Source organism: Melanaphis sacchari, unplaced genomic scaffold (assembly GCF_002803265.2).
Source record: "Melanaphis sacchari strain LSU unplaced genomic scaffold, SCAv2.0 Contig60_pilon_pilon, whole genome shotgun sequence".
Taxonomy (NCBI): Eukaryota; Metazoa; Arthropoda; class Insecta; order Hemiptera; family Aphididae; genus Melanaphis; species Melanaphis sacchari.
The window spans coordinates 1,350,076-1,373,262 of NW_020271429.1; the positions used below are offsets into that span (position 1 = coordinate 1,350,076).

The 23,187-nt window shown below is 23.6% G+C and overlaps 1 protein-coding gene across 2 annotated transcripts; it reads left to right on the plus strand.

Moving 5' to 3' along the window:
- Positions 1–440: 440 nt before the first annotated feature.
- Positions 441–20,948, plus strand: LOC112600094 (glucose dehydrogenase [FAD, quinone]-like). Of its 2 annotated transcripts, none has more exons than XM_025347255.1 (3): positions 441–647; positions 18,719–20,198; positions 20,327–20,948. In XM_025347255.1, exons 2-3 carry the CDS (start codon positions 18,786–18,788, stop codon positions 20,783–20,785), a joined length of 1,872 nt encoding a protein of 623 aa, XP_025203040.1. In that variant the 5' UTR covers positions 441–647; positions 18,719–18,785; the 3' UTR covers positions 20,786–20,948. The 2 variants fall into 2 exon arrangements, with proteins under 2 accessions (XP_025203040.1, XP_025203041.1); XM_025347256.1 differs by lacking the exon at positions 441–647 and adding an exon at positions 16,647–16,743.
- Positions 20,949–23,187: the final 2,239 nt, after the last annotated feature.

The following is a 23,187-nucleotide window of genomic DNA, read 5'->3' on the forward strand; positions in this document are numbered from 1 at the left end:
CAAGATACATGTTATATTAAGTATAATTCAGACGTATACACTTTACGCTATTCTGTGTTGAGATTACAAAAACAAATTATATATGATATAAAGTTATGTTATAAATTAAAAATATAATTTTAATATATTTAATGTAATAAAATAATTACTGCTAAACACATGTACATGAAAATAATATTCTAATGATTAAAATATATACAAATATTGTATTTTTGTGTATGTAGTTAACATATTAAATTAAGTAAAACTATTTTAGCATAAATAATTACATACAAAATAAAACGTCCGTGAGTTGTATAGTTTACAATAAATTTGCTTAGGTGGGATATCATTGAAGTATAGAGTTGTGAATTAGATAAGGCCGACACAACTGATGATTTTTACACACCCATTACAACACATTGTAAACAAAAAAAACTATCACTTCCAGCAACCACGTTGTATTTTATCAAACGTATTCAGTAACGATCGGTTTCACACACGCGCTTCATACTACTTTTTGAGAGTGCAAACTATGAGTGTTTAATATTTTTTTTAAGTTTGACCAATGATACACTTTTAAAGTAAATGTTTATTTTTAATTTTTTTTTCTTATATGTTATTGATTCTCGGTTGAATTATACATTTCCAAATTCAATTCAAAACAGGTAATGTATATACATATTAATTATTAGAATTAAAACTTTGAAAGCAACTCTTGTTAATATTGTTGAGATAAAAAGAAAAAAAATTAAATATCACATAATTAATACTATAATTAAATTTAAAAAAATATACTTAACAAATAAATGATTACATTTTAATTACCTAGTTAATATAATTTTAGTTCAATTGTTGAGGGTTAGGCATTTGATAAAATAAAATTCAATAAGCAAATTTGAATTTATTTTATTCAAATATATTAAATATTTGATTGAAAATCGAGTAAAAAAGAATATATATATAATATATTGGTAAAAATATTTAGTGAATATAATAATTATTAACAAAATGTAAAGTATAAATAGTATAAAAGTTTTTTCAGAAGCCTAATGTAGATTTTCCTGGAATTAAATAGTGAATTAAAAAACTTACCTGTTAAATGTATACCATGCATGAAATATTTTAAATAAATAACATATAGTTTGAATACAACTTTAGAGCATTACTTGTAAATTATGTATATTAACATACTAAGAATATACAAAGTTCATATTAAATTTGTTTCACAACCATGTTATTCTAAAAATAATAAAGACCAAAAATTTGTTTTTGGTTTAAATTGATTCAATATTGAATCGTTTGAAATCATCAATTTGAATGAGAAAAAACCAAATAATATATTTAATAGTTAATTAATTTTTGCGTCAAGATCACGAGAGAAAAAATAATGATAATAGTTATTTTTTATTATTATCAGACATAACGTCCGTATAGAATGACATGCAGAATTACAACATAAAAGACTATATTTTGCATATCTTCATACCTATTATAAACGCACAATATAAAATATTAGGTACATCAAATATGATTTTATAATCGTTATTTGAAGTAGACAATACTAGACAGAGTCAATGAATATCCATTTCAATCAAGCCATCTTATCCTATTATAGTGATTATATGTAACAAGAAAATGTAATAAAATAATGCCATGTTCTAGAAAATTAAAAAATGCCAGTGTGGTACTTATCAAAAATGTACTTAAAAAAAAAAAAAAAATTATGTGTCTTTTTTATACAATATATTTATATATTATTACTTATTGTATTTAGTGTGTACAGATTTTAAAATATATTCTCTTGCTGAATAATACTAGAAAAACTGTAATCTGTATAACAGCATACATAATGATATTATATAGTAAAATATTCCACACTTGACATTGTTTCAAAAAATTAATAAATATATATATTTCCCCGTTAGTTTTAAATATTATATAGTAAATAATAATACTTCAACAATAAAATGTATTTTCAATTATGATATGTTACATGCAGAACTTTCAAAGTTCATAGTACGTGCTTATATAGCATTTTTGCATTAAGTTATAGAAAAGTTTCAGTTTTCTTTAATCCGTTCTTATAATTTCGTTATTATCAATAAATCATAACGATACCGCGAAGACAGACTAAATTGTATAATTAAATCATATTTTAAAACACTTTCTTTCCACAAAAATAAATCATAGCCTTCGGGGATCATACTAGTACTTACATATTATTATGAAATTAAACTTACACACAAGATATATAACAACTTGGACTGTGTAAAAGGAATGCTATGATTTTGTTACACATCTGTATATCAAATATTGCGATTGCACAATCCAAATTAAAACTAAAAATAAACTTACTAGTTTTTCATTCAAACAAATTTATAATTATCAGGAATGTTTTATATTTTATAATAATGTGTAATATTGAAATAAATAAACATTGTTGGTGTTATTTCAGTAAAATAAGGTTCATTTTCTTAAAAAATGACTAGTTTCTGTTACTTTTTAAATTTATAATATTATGTTTATTTTAATGAGTATAAAATTTAATCAAACAAAGTGTATAATAATTCAATAAATATACTATGATAATATCAAATAAGCGTATTTAATTTATAATATTATACTAATAAACTCCTCCGAAAGATATATTTACATTGTATATTATAAAGTTTACATTGCATTAAGGAATTATAGTTGATTTATATACACAATACACATATTTTAATATTAAATATTAAATTTATGAAAAAGGCATATTTTAAAATGAAAAGTTATAATTACGTTTTAAATTGCTTTTCTATCCCATTGATCTAACCTTTGGATAAAAATTATTTCGGTCCAAATTCATTGAATGTGTAGGTGATGCAATTATCTTAAATTATTTAATAATTGTCATGGTTGACAAACAAAAACGTCATATTTTATTTACAAAATAATTCTAGTTTTAAATACCATCAATCAAGTATGTAACCACTTTAATAAGAAAATCCCATGTACTAGAAAAATAAAACATGTAGTACTTATTAAAAATGTACTATAGAATACTATAGAATTTTTTTAAAGTAATTTAAATAATTTAAAATAGACAGTGGTGTATTTTTTTTGTTTTTTTGTTTGTGTACGTTACTATCATTTTGAGTGTTTTGAGTAATAAAAATTTTAGACTTTCTAATATATGAAAATGAAATTAATTGGTATTTTTGGTACTTTAAGGGATGAAAAAAAAAAGAAAGAACATTATCCCTATTTCTCATTACATTTCTTAATACTTTTGGAAAAACAAAAGCGTATTAGAGGAAAACGAGAATTTTTATGTAAAGCCAGTTTTTGACGAAATCCATTTTTTATTTTATGATAATTCATAAACAAAAAAACTTAAGATACTTGAAAATTTTCACCAAATATTTATATTAAAATTTTCTATACATAGTAAAATTTTGGATTTTTTAGCTATATTTACAGATATTTTAAAGTATTATAGTTTTTTCAATAAATTTCAATAACATTTCAAATTATTTTTTACTCTTACAAAAAGCTTAAAAATTTAAATTTTAAAACAAGGTACAAATGCGCAATTTTCTTTTATAAAAATATAAAGTTCAATGTAGAAAAAATTTGTTAAAATTACGAAATTTTACGATAAATTTTCAAAGCTATTGTTTTAAAAATTTAAAATTGAATACACTTTTCAAATTTATCATAGATTTACAGATATTAAAAAATTAAAAAATGTATATGTACTTTTTTCATACATTTTCATTTCAAATTTGGATTAATTTTATATTAAAACTTAGATTAACAATTTTAGTTACTTTGTTAAAATTCAAAAATATCATATGTGGGAACTTGAAACTTAACCAACGCATATTATTATATTATATTTTACATATCAAGACATTTTTATATGCAATTTTTTCGAAAACACTAATTCAATCCACCGAATAAATATTATCAATAGTAAACATTATTTATTTTAATACTACAGATATTATATACTTATAAACCGAATTATTCTTAAAATTTCCTATTAAGCAGAGAAAGTTAAATTTTAAATACAAAATAATATTAATTCAAATTATTTAAGTACTAAGCGAAAATATAGTAGTATATTATAATTTTGTATTATTTTCAACATAATTTATAAATATCATTAATTAATACATTTCACTGTTTCAGTTGTACAATTTAAATTGTATAATATTTTTATTCAATCATATTATCATGTTCATCTTTACTTTTATAAGTAATATTGTTATATAAAATATCCTATAAAGTTCACATATTATTTCCTTATTCAGAAATAAAACTGGTTTTTGTTTATCATTATATCGTTATGTGTATAACTATGGATAACTTGTAAACCCAACAAAAATTTTAAAATCCCTATACATTAAAAAAAACTTCTCACTTAAGTTATACAATAACGTAAATAACTAATAGGTAATAACGGTAAATAACTATTATGTATATTCATTGTAATATTATGTAATAACGTTTTCATTTAATGTCCAATAGTTTTGCCTCGTTTAATGAAACAATTTTCGAGTTTGATGTGTTTCCGTAATACCTACACTGAAAATTATTGTAATTTAATAATAATATGATTTTCACCAAATTTTGGGTATTTTGCAGTAGGTACAGTGGTTCCGCACTCTCCGCTATTCACAAAATTACGTCTACGCGCCGATGGCATTCACTTTGTACTAAGATCTCGACCATAATAATATGTAGGTAATGTGTGCATATCGTACTAGCTATGTAATAATATTATTCTCGTTCTACAATCTATATTAATTATTATTCTACCGATCGGCTCCGTCCGTGAAAGCCACCGAACTCGTATATGTAAACACTTTTACGCGTATACGACTATTCCTCAACAAAGCCGCAAATATCGATGCGAAAGATTGTAGGACAGCGAGTTATTCGACGGCGTAAAACAATATGAGATTATTACTATTATTATCACTATAGCGATCTTTCGTGCATGGCTATACCTATTACTGGTAGTATGGAAATCGTTAACCGTTTGTGGGTGGACATTTAAGTGTTTCGTGATCATGGCTAGTGTCAGATTCAGGATTCGTAGATGGAGGCGCACTTTTATTTCTAGTCTCAATCACCATTCTTAATATTTTAAGAAGCACTGTTCTAAAGAATATACATCAGTTATTACTTGTTAATCAGATGTATTTGAATAATTCTCGAAAAAAAATAAAATAACAATAACAATTCGTTTTTGTAGTAATAATGTAAAGATAAATAACAAGCAATAAGCTTATAATATAATCAATTATAAGCTCGTTATAACCTATTTTTTAACAATTGCGTTTCTTATAGATTTAAAGAGGTTTTTGGATATGATAAAAGGTATAAAGATTATTACTAAAAATACATTTAAGTACTCCCCAAATCAAATTTATAATTACACCACTGAAATATTATGTTCGATAATGTACTTGCAAATCGGTTAATGAAATAATAATTCTACAGAAAATACAAATTCATGTATTGATTTTTAATCGATATTTATTACAAAAAATAAAAAAAAGCTTTTTAAAATGCTGTCAAAACACTTGATACTCAAAGTATTTAAAATAATATTGGATATTCTAAATTATATTTCAATACTATTACTCAAATATTTCACAATACCATAAGAGTTACTACGATAAAACAAATTACTAATATAAACTTTAAGACAGCTAGACGATCGAAAGTTTATATTACTAAATTTATCGTATCTATTGAGATCCAACGGTAACCAAAAATGAAAAACCTATGCGTTTAATAAGTGGACATGAAACTGAATTGCATTAAAATAGTTACGATTGTCAAATAACTTAAAACTTACATAGTCATTTATTAGTTATCGTAACGACCTTGTCTAATTTTACACATCAATAGCAATTTTCAACGGTGATATCATCATTCACGATATAAAATTAGCGAGGGTAGTCAAAAGTCAAACTTGTTATTTTCTTTTATATTATATAATGTGTAATAAATAAAACCTCTGCTGCACACATCGAAAATTTATGATTGGTATCAAATAAATAACACGTCAGAAAAATAACATTTGGAAACTCACCGACAAACTTAAAAAATGCATGGTGAAATTGAAATGGATATAATAGATTGTACTAGATAAACGTTTATTAAGAAATATCGCCTATTTTATTTATTTATAAGTTAATGATAATGTTACATATATAAATTTAAATAGAAAAAGTTATAATTTCATAATAAAAGTACGTGTATATAATGTATTTAGGTAAATATGATAAAAATTATTAAATCTACAGTTATTATATTTTTATGTTAAAAAATGTTCACTTTTATTTATTTATCGTACGTTATTATCCATTAATGTACGATAAAAATTTTATTTTCAAATCAAAAAGATTAAGAATGTAATAATTACAGCTTTCTCAAAAGGTGTTTTAAATTTTTTATAGAAATTAAATAGTATCGAAACTCGAAAGTACCTACATTAACAAAGTCGTCAATATTTGAAAACTATTTTGTAGGTAAAGATTTATTAATATTTGAAATATGTTTAGTTTATACCAAAAAATTGAAAGTTAGTAGAAGATTGATACTTCGTTTATTAGACAAAAAAAATGTAGAACGTTAACTTTATATTAAAATATAAAAGAATAAAACTTTATAAATCATTTATAAACATTTTATATTCACATTTAGATGATATTGGATACTCAAACGTATAATAACAATTTTTCTTCAAAAGATTATTGTTATTTTGTAATTATTAAAAACGAATTATTAATCTAAGAAACTTGATTAGTTTCACTATTATTTTAAACACAAAAATCAATTTTCAATTTATTTAAAAAAATATTAAATAGATATTTAAAATTTTCAAACTATTAAATTTGTTTTCCTATAAATGATAATAAAAAAAGTTTATGCTTAGTCCAAAACCTTGAAAATCTAAACAAATTTTCTATACAAGTGTTATATATAACAAATATAAATGTCGAAAATGTTTAGGAACAATTTTTTATATGTTTTATATAAAATTTGAAAATTGGTCTAAATTATAGTCTATTCAACTATAAATAACGATTTTAGTTTTTATGTCTTAGTTCAATAAATTTTAATTACAAGGATTTAAAACTTTTCATTGTTACATATTTTATTCTTTCTGTATACAATACAACTTGAAAAGTAATTAGACCAATTTCAAATATTTATTTCATGATATTCTGCACATCGTTTTACGATACATGGTACTATATTATATATATATATATATATATATATATATATATATTATATCAATAACTAAAAATTTAGTATAAATTCAGCCAAAAATTAGTTCATTCAATCATATTACTAATAAAAATTAAAATCATATCGATATGTTTTCTTGTATGAAATGATGAATTATTTAATTCAAATTCACGTGTAGGTACTGTAATAGACTCAATGACATGAAAAGGTATACTTGAACACTAATTAAAGCAAAGTATTTTCTGAGTGTTTTTTTTTTTTTTTATTATTATTATTGTTATTTGTTTTGTTTCTATCTAACAAATGTTATCGCTGATTGTTTTTTTGTAATTCTACGACATTTATCAATGCTGAAAAATTGATATATTTAAATTTGTCAATATTATATAGTTACCTTTAAAATTATTGAATTATTTTTAGTTACTTTAAAATTATTAGTTAATATTAACTGATATCAACAATACATAATAATCGTTTATTTTATCGTAAAATTTAAACTAAAATTGTAAATTTTTTAAGCTTTATCTAATAGACATTTTTGGTAATAAGTTAATATTAAATTTATTTACATTTCTGGGTATGGAGATTTTAATTTTATTATAAATTTTATGAAGATCTAAAATAATTCTAAAGTATAAAAAGATATTTTGTATATTGCAAAAATTACAATAGTTTAAATTTCATTATTTTGAAAATAATTTCTTTCAGTGCTACATGCATGTTTAAAAATTGGTTGATGTTATTATTATTTTTCTTATTAGTTATTTGATAAAAATATTAAGAAATTATACAAACCATTTATACAATAGTTAAAATTGAATAATGTATAAAACAGTTTTAAAGTATTTTTAAAATTATATTATTTATACACCGTTTTATAATAAAGAGTTAGTGATAATATTTAAAAATTAAAATTCTATTTTACTTGATTCAATATGGTTTATGAACACAAGTAAACTTAATGTGAGCTATTTTGTTTGCTTATAAATAAATGTATGTGTGATGTATCTAATTACACTGTGAAAGAATTCTTTAGCACAATGGTAAAAGATAACTACGTAAATGTTATGATTTTTTTTTTTTAACATTTCAACATCAGCGACTAAGTTATTAGCCGATTTAGTTATAGTATTTATATTAAGTATACACGATAATATATAATTATTTGAGCATAATCAGTTGCATTAATAAATTGAATAAAATCACACGTAATTAGTAGAGTTTTGAGTTATTATTTGTCATTATTTTGTATGTTGTCATCTATCAACATTCATTTTATATATGTCTAAATATGATATATGTATTTGTATATACTAAAATATGGTTATTTAGGGTGATTTACATTGGCTGTGAGGTGTTAGATATCGGGTCTTGTGTGTTTTGGTAGTTTTATCATAATATAATACAATTATAGGGAGTAATATTTCTTTTGGATTAAAAATAAAAAAAACGTCCATAATTATATATCCAAAATATTACTACACTAGAACATTTGAAAGACATTTAATTATATTTCTTAAGTCGTACGTCCAATCATAGTTAGACTAATCTTTCTATTTCACAAATTTTAATATAAATGATGCAATATAATTTATACGTCATATATTATTATTATAGTATTTCAGCTATTATAATAACTATGATAATCCATAATTATTGTGAATCGAAAATTCATAAATCTCATTAATTAGTGTGTTTTTCAGTCGATGTTAAATAGGTAGATATAAGGAATTAATTATAATAGCGCTTTATGAGAAAGTCACGTCTGCCTTAGGCCTCTTAAAACTATTACACAGGAACATAATATTTCACCCAATGTTGTACACAAGGATTGCATGCGTATGTATATAATTAATACATGTACACACGTATACGCATACATTATATGTTTACTGAAAAGAACTTTAATGTATCCGTAAAGCATATATTAATAACCAAGTTTATTAACAGACGTGTGCAAGTAGACTTCATATTCGTGTCCAGGCGCGGATCTAGAAATGAAATAAGAGAAGAGGGGTGCTATATGACAAAATTTACTTTAAGTACATAAAAACATAGTCATTAAGTTTGAATTTTAAGAGTGAATAAAATATTCAACATTAATACATAATATAATAATTTATTTACTTATACTAATTATAATAAAAACAAAACTTAAATAAATATAACAAATTAAATTGACCAATCCTTCGTGTTTATCCTTCGAGATGGTCTTAAAAATATATTCAACAGTTCAACTGTTCAAGCAATTATTTTAGAAGATCGGTTTTTGGCAGTATATAGGTACCTAACCATTGTTTCAATTACAAATTAAATTTATGCATTTCCAATACGTGTGAAATACAAGCTATTAGACATTTTGTTAATATTGTTGGCTTTATATCTGTTTTTTTATCTAAATATATAAAAATAACAAATATTATGTTGAAAATAATTTCTAAAGATGATTCAGTAGTACCAGCTTCTTAAAAAAAAAAAATTAAAAGCCTTATGTGACACCTAGTGAGTTGAAAGACATGATTCTATCATAAATTTTCGAGAACTTTATTCATATATTGTAATTACATTAGATGAACTGGAAAAAATGACTGATTCTGAGACAACGTGTAAAGCAGTTTATTTTAGTACTATGCATTGCATGGTATACAATAATTTTTAACTATAAATTTCAATATTTAATTTTGCAAAAACCATTAAATAATGCAACTCTATATTTTGCTATCAATTGAAAGCAAAAGCTGAAAAGTATAATGTAAAGCAAATTTATAATATACTACAGTATATTATCTATTTACTATTTAGGTACCTAGACATACATTTAAACTATTTATATTTCAATAAAAAAATTATTTAAATAAAAAAATATCAAGGTAAACGAAAATAATAATAATAAAAAAAGGAATAATGATTAAAAACTAAATAAAATAATAAAAAAAAAAAGAAGCACTTACTTTTGGTGAATGTATTATAACATCTGGTTTGACAGGAACATCTAGATCATTATAATGTACATTTTTAATTTTCTTATTAAAAAATGAAAACAATATACCATCTCTTTTTTACCCACTCATAGTATTAAGATGAGACTTTCAAATATATCACAATAATTATTGTGAAGCAATATTTTTTTTTTCAATTTAAAAGTTTAGAAATAATTATTTAAAAATTAAATTGTGTTGTAAATGTATTATTTATTCAAATGTGTTAGCAACGATTGCATGTGTAAACCATACAGTCAATTCAGGATATGATGCTATTTTAACATAACACCACAGATATATGAATACGTATACGTTACGAAAGTTATGTTTATAATTTATACGTACAGTGGAACTTCGATTATTCGAACGTCAATTGATTGGACGAAAAAAAAATTGGTTTTTCAATTCCTATAGGTAATTCGTAAATTATAATCATATTTATTATTTTGTCGTTCCTCATAATCGTGATCGTAAATTAGATAGAGAATATTATGTATTATTCTTAGTAAGTCAGTTATTATTATATAGTCATACCTAACATTATTCGTTGTGTATGTCGATTTATACATCTTTCTTACGTCTAATCGTTGAAATATTTCAATTAGTTATTTAGGGAGTAAGGGATGGGAGATCAGCCCCTATACCCCCTCACCTGTATCCGCGTCTATTCATGTCTATACTTGAGGGAAATTCACATTAATAGTACATAGTATTTAGTTACAATTTCTAAACCATAAAACAATATTTTTAAAATATAAAATTGTGTTTACCCTTCAAAAAATTAATCCAATAAATGTGAAATAAAAGGTATTTTAGATTTTGAGATTCTGTATCAACTGAATTTAGAATGATTTGTCTATTATTTTTTATTATTTGTTTTTTTCCACATCGAATAATTTAATACATCGATTGTGATGCAATTATATTCCTATATACTATGAAAACGAAATTAAAATATAAATACAATGTTTGACTAAATTGATATATAAAATGTATCGAATTTTTACTTATTTATTAATAATTTAATTTTAAATATATATGTTATAGTTAAAACCCGAAATCCGTTGAAACTAGTTTTAACTAGTCAATACTAGTTTTCACAAATCCCTTTAGTCACTTCTAGTTTTAACTAGTTAAAACTAGAATTAACCGACCGTAGGTTTAAATAAGTCAGTAAAAATTAGTTTTAACTAAAACGCATATATTCGAACTCATACTACATAAAACGCACTCGACCACAGACTTTATATTTTTAAATATTGCACGGTAATTCGACAAAGAATCAAATTCCAAAAAATCATATTTCCCTTCGTGCAGCCGCAACAAAAGCATCAACGGGCTCAGGGCAAGGCTTTGTAAAATGCACTTGCAAAACATCCTGCGGAACAAATCGTTGTTTATGTAAAAAAAATAAAATTCAATGTAATTCTAAATGCCATGATAGTTTGTCCTGCCGAAATAAATAATATAATAAAAGTCTATGGTATTTAATAATTACTTAATATGTACTAAATTTTTCTACTATTCCCTAATTAAAACTAGTTTTACCTATCAATATAAATAATACGGATTTTTACTAGATAATTCTAGTTTTCACTAATATAATATTTTAGACACAACTAATTCTAACTAAATAAAATAAATTAAAACTAATTTTGACGGTGATAGTCTTAGTAAATTCTAGTTTTAACTAGTTAAAACTAGAAGTAACTAAAGGGATTTGTGAAAACTAGTATTGACTAGTTAAAACTAGTTTCGACGGATTTCGGGTTTTAACTGTAACATATATATTGTGTTTATTATTGTTTTAGATTGTATTAGTATGTAAAAATTGTTCCTGTAGCTTTTTTTTTTTTTTGATTCCATCAAAATAACCGTGTAACTACTTTAATAATAATATGTCACAGTTTAATTATCTTTAAAAATATTAAGGACATGGATCAAAGTGTTTTTTCTCCTTAATATTTTATTTACCTTCTTTTATTTTTTTAAATTTGAACTCAAATATTAACTTGATTTTACCTGGTAGAATAGGTGTATTATAGTATATTATATTCGCATTACTTATACCCACATAATTAAAAAAATACTGCTTTAAGTCTATGCGATTATTTTTTTTTTATTTTAATTATTTTAATTAAATAATCATTAGTAAATGGTTTACACATCAATTGAATGAGTCGATTTGTTTAAGATTTTTTTTATTCATAATAAATAATTAATTAGTTAATTAAAATACAACGATTTGTAAAGATTATAGTCAAAAGGTCATCGAAGAAAAATGAATAATTATTTGCTGGAAAAAGTACGCACTGCAGTATCTGCATTATTTTTCAAATTACAGCTATCAACTTTCTAATACATTTACATAAGTATACTGTATTATATTATATTTCTTTTACTATTTTCTTTTTTTCATTGTTGGTTGTATCATAATTAAATTTTTTTTTAGACTATCTCATAATCATAAATAATAATGTATTTTACACAATTCACAATAATATTTTTGTTTAATATTGGTTATAAATTATAATAATGATTTACTCATTTGCGTATAAAACCGGATATTGCATTATCGGAGACCGCGCAATTTATTCTTTAATAGAAAACCAATAAGGGTGACTCTTGTACGCACACGCACAAGTCGGTAAAAATGGCTACTGTTTAGAATTAGAACAATTTTCCTTTAAAAACTACTAATTTTACTTCAATCAGTTCGATTGTTGTACTGATGCCATAATAATTCTGAAAATTAATTTGAATTCGACGTGAAGTCGACTTGAGATCGGTCAAACCACTTTTTCAATATTATTTAATAATATGTTTTAAACATTACTACAAGGTTTAATATTTTTTTTAAATGTTAATCAAATTTGTGAATTTAGAGGGCAAAATAAAAACTATAATCCGACAGATCTCAAGTAAACTTTATACCAAATTCATATAAATTATCAGAATTCCTTTCGATGCAATACAATGATCAGAACAAATAAAGTTAAATGGGTAGTTTTTGACGAAAAAATTGGTCGGTACTCTGCAATAGCTTTGATTGAATTTAATATTAATAACTATATTAAAGTAAAACAAATAAGTTTTGTAATATTTTTTTGAAAAATAAATATAAATATTCTTATCTATTTTATACGTATATTTCAACAATTTATTAAATGCACAGCAAAAAAATTTCTCAAACCTACTCAAAAACATTTTTCCTAAAAAGTTATGTAAAACGTCAATAGTGTGACTTTTATTGTCAAAAATGCATCTCCTCACAATTTTCAAATTAACTAAAAATAAATTTATAAAAAATAACAATTATTTTCATATTAATATCGCCCAAAGTGTCACTTTAAATAAATTAAAAATCACAAAAAATATCAATAATAAGGAATTCATTGATAAATTTAATTAAAAACCTATTTCTGATTTTTTTTTTTATTGTACTATTAAGGATTTAAGACTATTTAAAGAGTTTTAAATAATAATCGTTTTTTAACAATGAACTTGATTTTTTACAAACAGAAATATAATTATTTATGTTACTTACATATTGTACCTAAAGGATTTTAACGATATTATTAGAGTAATGTAAATTAAACAGTTTTTAGAAAACAAATTCATTACGAATAAAATTAACATTTAGAAATAATTAATAAGCATAACAAATATTTTAAATCTAAATAAAATTATTATTTTTGACTAACAATAGTTATAGGTACATAATATTTTTATTCCTATTAATACTGTTACTTCAAATTATATCCATAATTTTTTTTTTTTTTTTTTACTTAAAATACTATTTATGATGATATATATTAATAAAGTATTAATGAGTAAAGAATCGATATTTATATTATAATATCTTCTTTACATTTATTTAGTCGTGTATTTGTTTAAACTTGTTATTCATGCTTGGAAAGTAACAAATTTATTTTTTCATAATAATAAACAATTAATTTTAAATATGTAATCCTAATTAATTGCTTTAACATGACAGTAGCAATAATGGCGATGACACCCAATGTAAAAAATAGTTATTTGATATTAAATATTTTTAATTATTACGTACAACTCATTGCATACCATACCTTAATGATATTGATTTTATTCATTAATAATTGTTTGCTCTTTGTATAAAATCTATTTTAGTTTCAACATTTTTAATTGTTCATTGTAATGAATACTTAAGCGTCATTGATTAATTAAAAAATTTAAATATATAATACAAAATAAAAATGCAATTTGTAAAAATATATGTATGTCTGAACATCTATTATGTTTCCCAATTTAAACAATTAAATGGTTATATGTAAACATTTGTATTTAAATTAATTGTACTATGTCACAATTTGCTATGACGTGTTTTTAATAATATTTAGTTGCAATTCAAATAGGTAGTTTATAATAGAAACAATTATACAACACATATAATTCATAAAATATCAAATACCAAATTTAAAAATCAACATCTATTATGTTAAGGTTAATGTTTACTTTTTTTTATATTGTGATATTTAAAACTCATACAGATAGGTATGTTAAAAAATAAAAATAAAATATAATTACCAAATTATAGGAATAAACTTCTCATTAATGTCACACTCATCTGTTTTGAAATTTATAAGTCAATTAAATCAATATCACTATAATTTTCTATATAAAAATGTATGTATTGTATTAAACATTTAGATTAAAATGTTCATTTAAAATTAAACAGCTTATGAGTTGGATATTTAAAACTGTAATTTACAACAATATATATTTAGTTCTGTGTTTAAAATCATCTTATTGGTGTGCGTTATCTCTCTCTTACAAACGTTTAATACGATGAATTTTCGTTTATCAAAATCTTGCGTTGAAAGCTTTATATTATGTTATCCTATTATTAAACATCATATATTTTAATAGTGAAATCTGTATTTGTACATTGGTTTTTTACAATATTTTAATTTTCAAGCAAGTTATTAACATTTTTGAATAGTTATTTTTCATAAACATAACTAGCGTAAAGAGCGCATTGAAGAAATTGCAATAGAATATATCAGCAGAAATATACATTTAACAGCGTACCTAGCACGTTTATTATATTTGTCACAGTCGAGAAGGTTGTGAAAAGATAGGTACGTTTATAGAACTGAACACCACTTTTCAAAAATAATTAAAATATTATTAATAATACAATTAAATTAAGCTTGAATAAACAAAATTATTGTTTAATATTTAAGGTTCTAGTTAAGAACGATTTATGATCGCCATGATATTATTGACTATATGGCAACAACAGACACATGTAGACATTGATAAGTAATTACCAGTCTAGAAGTGTGAATAAAATCTTCGAAATACGACTATAGGAGCGTTCCATATTTTCTATACAAGTCCTAAAATTATGTGCATACATAGTAACGTAATGTGAATTTGAACTATTTTATGTAGACATATTTTATTCAAAAATTAAATTAATTGTGGTAAGTAGGTATAATAATATTATATTACTGTCGACAGAAACATTTTGTTTCTGTTATAATTTCTACACAACTAATATTTGAAACTACGTATTCATATTGCACGTACACCATCATAATATAATATTTATAACTGCTTTAAGTTATAGCACTATATTAAACTTGCTAAATTAGCTTAAAAATTAAAATATCGTAAGACACTAACATACAGACATATACAATGTTCTTGTAAATATCTTATTAATCTAACCACACACAATAAATTAATTTTACCGAATAAAAATCGATATGGTCATCAAATCGAAATCATTGTCGAGTTTTACGAAAAAATCTAAATACATTTTATTGGTATTATACAAAAACACAGGTAAATATAATTTATTTTTTAATTATATTCTGAATCTCCAAACCTTATTTTAATTGAACATAATAATAATATCATAAAATACTTTCTAATTTCTAATTTATATTAAATAATAAAAAATAATTTTAACCTTATATTTATTGTAAACGAATAAATAAAATACGACCAAAATTATTCATAATTTATTCACAATAAATGATTGATTTTTTTTATAAGAAAATTTGATTAAATAGTCATTTTTACAACAAGTTAATGATTATACATATAATATGTTTCTTTGATTGTTCGATATTCAATTTAATTCACGCATAAATGTCTTATTTTTAACAATAGGAAAATTGTTTTAATATTTAATTGTACTTAAATAACACTTAAACAATTTTATTTTTATTAGTTATTAATTATACGATCGAGTAAAATATTCCTAAGAAAAAATATAGTTATAATGTATATTACGAAGTAGGTAAATTAAAATTCTTACTGTATTGTCGCGCCATTTATAATAGTTTACTAATTATGCTAATTGTGATATAGTGTTAAAAATAAATAAAAGTATTAAAACAACTATAAAATAAAAAACAAATTGTAACCCGATACCAGTAATCGCCCAACAACAACTAAGCGAAGGTTTTAATATATGAACAGTTGTGTTCAGTTAGTGACAACGTGCAACATGAATAGTTCAACTCTCCAGGTACTTGATTTTTTAATATACTCGTCGATTATTCTTTGATGATATTGTTTTATATTTAATATAATATATTAAACAAAAATACAATTTTATGTTAAGTGCTCCATTTAAGTGTTTATAGCTATTCGTTATTATAATGCATAGTTTTATGATATTCTTGTATTACACTTGTCAGTGGTATCTTCCAATGTTGAAATAATATATATTTATTCAATAGAGAGATCTCGAGTGTATACAATTTTTATACTAAAACTAATTTTATATTTTGAGTTTTAAATACATATAACTAATTATGTACTAGTTCAAAATTCGATTTTTATACATAAATATATTCTAAAAAACATCCTGTCTTGAAACAATAAATTTAAAATGTGTGTTTTCATTTAAAAATATAAATAATATTTTTTCAGAAATTTTGTTTTCTGTGACATTGCATTTTGTAAACAAAATATTTTTGATAAAGTTAAAACTTTTTCTAATTATGAACACTTCAAATGATCATACTTTTAATTTACTGAAGATCTTTCATATGTTTATTAAGTATCAATTACATTTTTTTATGCATAATAATTATTAATAGTCATTGTTATTATATTTTATGTTAAATGGTTAAGTATTTATAAGAAAAAAAAAATATGTTGATTTTACTTTATTTCAATAAATTTAAATGTGATATATTAAGTTAAATTCATATAAAACTATGTTACTTATAATACATTCTGTATAATTAACTCAAAATTTAACGCTTAAAAAACAATATGTTTTTTTAGATATTTTTTTTAAAAAAATCTAGGTACCTATAAATTATTATAATTATTATAATTATTATATTTAATAGATATTATAATACGATTACAACATTTATCAAATTATAAATACTTGAATGTTCTAAATTGTCGTTGTTAAAATATTTAAGCATACATAATACTATTATCAAAGGTGGGCATTAACTAGTTAAAAAGTTAAAGTTTAAGTTAATTTTTTTTTAACTTTATAATTTAAATAGTTAATTTATTTTCTAATCAACTTACGGACTTAAGGAGTTTAATTAACAATTGAAATAACTTAGCTTTTTACAGTTGGTATTAGAAATTTTTTTAATAAAATTATAAATTATATTGTTTTAATGTTTTTTGACCTTCAATTGCTATATTATATGAAAAAATAATATTTGTTAAAATATTAATTTGAAATTTTTTAAGTTTAAATTAATAAATAATATATTATATAACGTAAAAAAGTATTTACACTTTACAATGTACATTATGATAAAAGTTAAATAAAATTATTTTTTAGTATTTAGTAGATTAGAAAGACATAGGTAGTCACTCTTTATGTAATTTAAATACGACTTCAAAAAAATAGATTAACTTTTTTTAAATTGAGTTAAGTTAGTATTGTTTTTCTATATTAAATATTAACTTATTGAGTTAAATTTATAATTTGTTAACGGTTAACTTTTAATTTATCGATCTAGTGCTCTTTTAACTTAACTTGTTAAATATTTTCATTAATTTGCCCACCTTTGAATATATATTATACGAGTATACATATAAATAATTTGGCCTAATAAGAAGAGAGTTACTTAATTAAAATTAAATTAATTAACTAAAGGTTATTGAATGTACGAGTTATTATAATTATAAAAGTTATATTGATTTGATTGTTAGTTAGGTAACATCACGAAGGTCGAAAATGGTTAATTAGTATTAAAAACATATGTTTAAATATTCTTTTGATGCAGAATAAATAATTGTAAATGTTTTATTTCATTAATCCAACAATTTACTATAAAAATATTCCTTTATGTCTTTAAGAAAAAAACACGATTCAATTTAGCTTGTTGCCAACAATTAGTGATTTAAAATGTTCAAGTTTACCTAACGCACGCATATACATATTGTAATATGTACATTAATATGGGTGGTTACTCGCAATAATTGTACCATGCTTATAAACTCATTATGTGTACTTCCAGGGTGAAATTTTATTTTGAATGACATACAGACCAATTAGTGTACGTACAAATCCACAAAACTACAGAAATGGAGGTATCAACATTTTTAATATTCACCATATGGTTCGTTTCTATTCAGCATTGTCTGACAATAAATTTAAACGCACTATCATATCTTGGTGAACGTTATCGTACAAATCTTATACAATTTCGAGAAGACCCGTTGTTTGGTAATAAACCAATACTTGATGAATATGACTTTATTGTGGTTGGAGCAGGAGCGTCAGGTGCTACGGTCGCCAGGAGACTAGCAGAAGTACCGGAATGGAAAATATTACTACTCGAAGCAGGCAAACAAGAATCATTGGCCACTTCAGTTCCAGCTATAGCCCACTACTTTCAATTTACAGATTTCAACTGGGCTTTCAAAACCGAAGAGGAACCGAACGCCTGCCTAGGCACCGTAAATAAAAGATGTTTATGGCCACAAGGTAAAGGCCTCGGTGGAAGTACAATCATTAACAATAATATATACACTCGAGGCAATGTAAGAGATTTCGACCGTTGGGCCGAAGCAGGCAATCCCGGTTGGTCCTACAAAGATGTTTTACCATATTTTTTAAAAAATGAAGACGTGACTATTCCAGAATTAAAACGTTCTCCATACCACGGTATTGGTGGACCAATGCCAATAAGTTATTCTCCTTTCAAATCAAAACTAGTAGAAGCGTTTCTTGAATCCGCTCCACAAGTTGGTTTAAATGTGGTGGACTACAACGACCCGAATAGCCACGTTGGCTTTTCAAGAATCCAAGGTACGATAAACTATGGTAGACGGGTAACATCGGCCAAAGCATATCTACGAGCGAACTTAACAAACTTGCATATTGTCGAAGGAGCTTTCGTCACAAAAATACTGATCGACCCAAATACTAAAGTCACGTTGGGCGTGGAATACGAAAAAGAAAAGAAAAAACGAAGAACGTTAGCCAGAAAAGAAGTGATTTTGTCGGCGGGCGCTTTCAACACAGCTAAACTCTTAATGCTGTCAGGTATTGGACCTAAAGAACATCTTGAACCACTAAAAATAAAAACTATAAGCGATTTGCGCGTTGGCGATAATTTACAAGAACATCCTTCGTACGCAAACTTAGCGTTTACTGTTAACCAAACAGTGGGATTAATACCTGAACGTATTTACAAACAATCAATACGCGAGGCATTAAGATTTTACGATGGTGACGGTTGGCTCACGACCATGGGCTGCGAAGGACTTGGATATGTGAAAACAAAATACAACACGGATCCCGGTGATGTACCGGATATTGAATATATTTTTATTCCGATGTCTCTAGCCGGTGAAGAAGGACTGGGAAATAGCATATTGAGAAGAAGCATGGGAATACCGGATAGTGTTCATTATGATTTGCACAAAGGCATATTCAATAAAGACGGATGGTCGATATGGACTATGCTTATGTACCCAGAGAGTAGAGGACAAGTACGTTAATTTTTAAATGTTAAATATTAAGCAAAACCACGTGTTTTGTTCTAAATTTAAGATGTATTGTAAATACATAAAAAATACTATTTTTCAAATTTTTTTTTCGATAACTTTTATGATTACAGGTTCGATTAAGAAATGCTAATCCTTATTCAAAACCCTTAATACGAGCTAACTTTTTCGATAATCCCATTGATGTATTGCGTATCGTAGAAGGAATAAAAATGGTTATAGACCTTAACAAAACACCGGCTTTTCAAAAATTAGGATCTACTTTGAGTATGCGAACAATGCCGGGATGTAGACACTTAAGTTATGGTACAGATAAATACTGGGAATGTTGTGTAAAAAGAATCACTATGCAGATGCATCATCAGAGTGGTACTGCAAAGATGGGACCGTCGTCCGACCGAAACGCAGTGGTCAACCCACAACTCATGGTTTACGGTGTTTCTAAGCTGAGAGTTATCGACTGTTCAATCATGCCGACGATTACTGGAGGTCATACTGTAGCACCAGCCTATATGATCGGAGAGAAAGGAGCTGATTTGGTTAAATCAACTTGGCTACAACCAAACAATTAAAATTATAATACGATAAGTATTATTAATTTATAATTAAATAAAAAGACTTAAATTAATTGTAGGTTACCTATCTGAAATCAATCGTGTAAAGTTACTAGTGTATATTATTATTATTTGCATCGAATTAATTCTTAGGTATTACACGTTTGATAACTAATAGAAAACGCAGTATATATTGTATTTTATTTTACTGTAGTCTGTAATATATTCAGTTATTAAAACTTAAAGTATTAAATTAAAAGTTAATTGTAATACTTTTGAATATTATACCTATATTTTATATTTTATGTAAGTTTATTTTGTTTAACGATTTTTACTACAAATATCAATCAATATATTATAATATATTTAATAGCGATTACCAAACATACTTTGATGTATTTATTTTTATGTAGTTGATTTACCATGAACAAAAAAAAAAAAAAAAAAAAATATTAAAAATGTCACTTTGTTTATAAACATGATGTATTGTACATTTATATTATAATTGTTGAGCATAATAAAAGTTCTTAAAATAAATTTAAATAAACAATCCAAACATCATATTTCTTAAATTTTAACATATGAATCATTACTAAGATTAGACACAATATATTGTTTAATTTGTATAATACAATATTATAATATAAATAGCCAATAGATCTTTAAAAAATATTTGTATATAATAATTATACATATTTAAATTCTAATTAGTTTGAAAAGTGACATTGGCATTATAGTGTTAGAAAGTGCTTAAAAACATTTATTAGACTGCCATATTAGTTAGTACTTGAATACATATTAATTATATATTGTACATTTGGAATAGTATTGACTACAAATGAAAATTAAAATAATAATATTTGTTATAATAAAAAAATTGTTTATTTTCGTAGCAACAGGGTCATTGTGAGGCATTATTTCATTGAGAAAATATATTCATTTTACAACAGTAAAACGTAAACCACTTTTAAAACTAGTACTGAATAATGGATCCCAACAACGGTAATTCCTTAAAAAAAAAAAACTACTTTTTTAGAACAGAAATGAGGGGTTAACTAACGTGTTCTATGATTATTATTACAGATCTATAAAATATATTTTTGCTACACGTGACTTTATATACAAAAAAAAAAAAAAAAACGTTGTGACCGTATAGCACTTATAGACGTTGTTATAATATATTTATAATATATTTCAATATAACTTAACATTTAGTTGGTATTAAATTGTGTGAAACTAGTTTGAAGGTCAAATCCGTTCGTGATCATCGTATGCCAAAAACGAATAAAGATTGTAATGAAATTATTTTTTAAAACATTGGTTACAATTTATTGCTATTGGCCTAGTTCTGCCTTAAATATGTAAATAAATTGAACGAAATCCGTACACAATTATTATGGTTTTACCTACTTTGACTAGAAGGATAATTAGTTACGATAATACACCCTATAATTAATGATTATATAACTTTGCGAATTTATCATTACTTTTTACCGTATCGATAATAATATTTTATTTTTAAATAGATACCTAGCTAGCTACGATATTAGTCCATTACACACAAAATAAAAGCTTTCCATTATGATGATGTTATACTACTTGAAACGTATTTTTAACTTTTTATTTATTCTTATTATAAAATTTTATCTTGATATTAATACGTATGTTAAGATGTACTTCGTTTTAATAAAAAAAAAAATTTTTCTCGTTTTGAAAGATTTCAAAATATTTATGTACAATATTATAGCTCCGTTTTGCTATAAGTTCGTATCAAACTTGTAAATTAATTTTTTAAATCGATATTTTTTTTATTGAAGCTTATTAACAAGCGTATCCATTATTTATTTCTATGTACGAGTTTGCGAAAAAAAATTAATTATTAAAATAAGTACATTAAAGATAAATTAAAATACAAATCATAAAAGTTTCATGCTTTTAATTAAAATTAATGAGGAATTATCAAAAAATAAGTGATTAGCAATTCCAAAATGTGTGCGTTTCTGATAAAGATTAAAAAAAAAAAAAACTAAGACAGATACAAAATGTAATTTGGACTTAAAAATTGTAGCTGGTTGAATAAAAATGAAAAATACGAGAAACTCGTGTTAAAATTTCGCAAAATTATATTCTTATCAACACATACTCATATTTTTTACGAGTGTCAAATAGCAATATTTATGCAAGTCGTTAAAAACGATGTATTTTATTGTGAAAATATTACTGTTAATTCAGCGAACAATATTTAAATTATAAATTACACGTTGTGGAATTAAACCAGTAATATATAATTTTTGGAAATGTTTATCGTTTTCAATTTTAAACATGAGTACCATTTAAATAGTAAGCTTTATTAGTAAGGAAAAACAAAACGTTGAAATCTGTGTAAAACTTGTTGAAATTATAAAATGTTTGTGTATAGT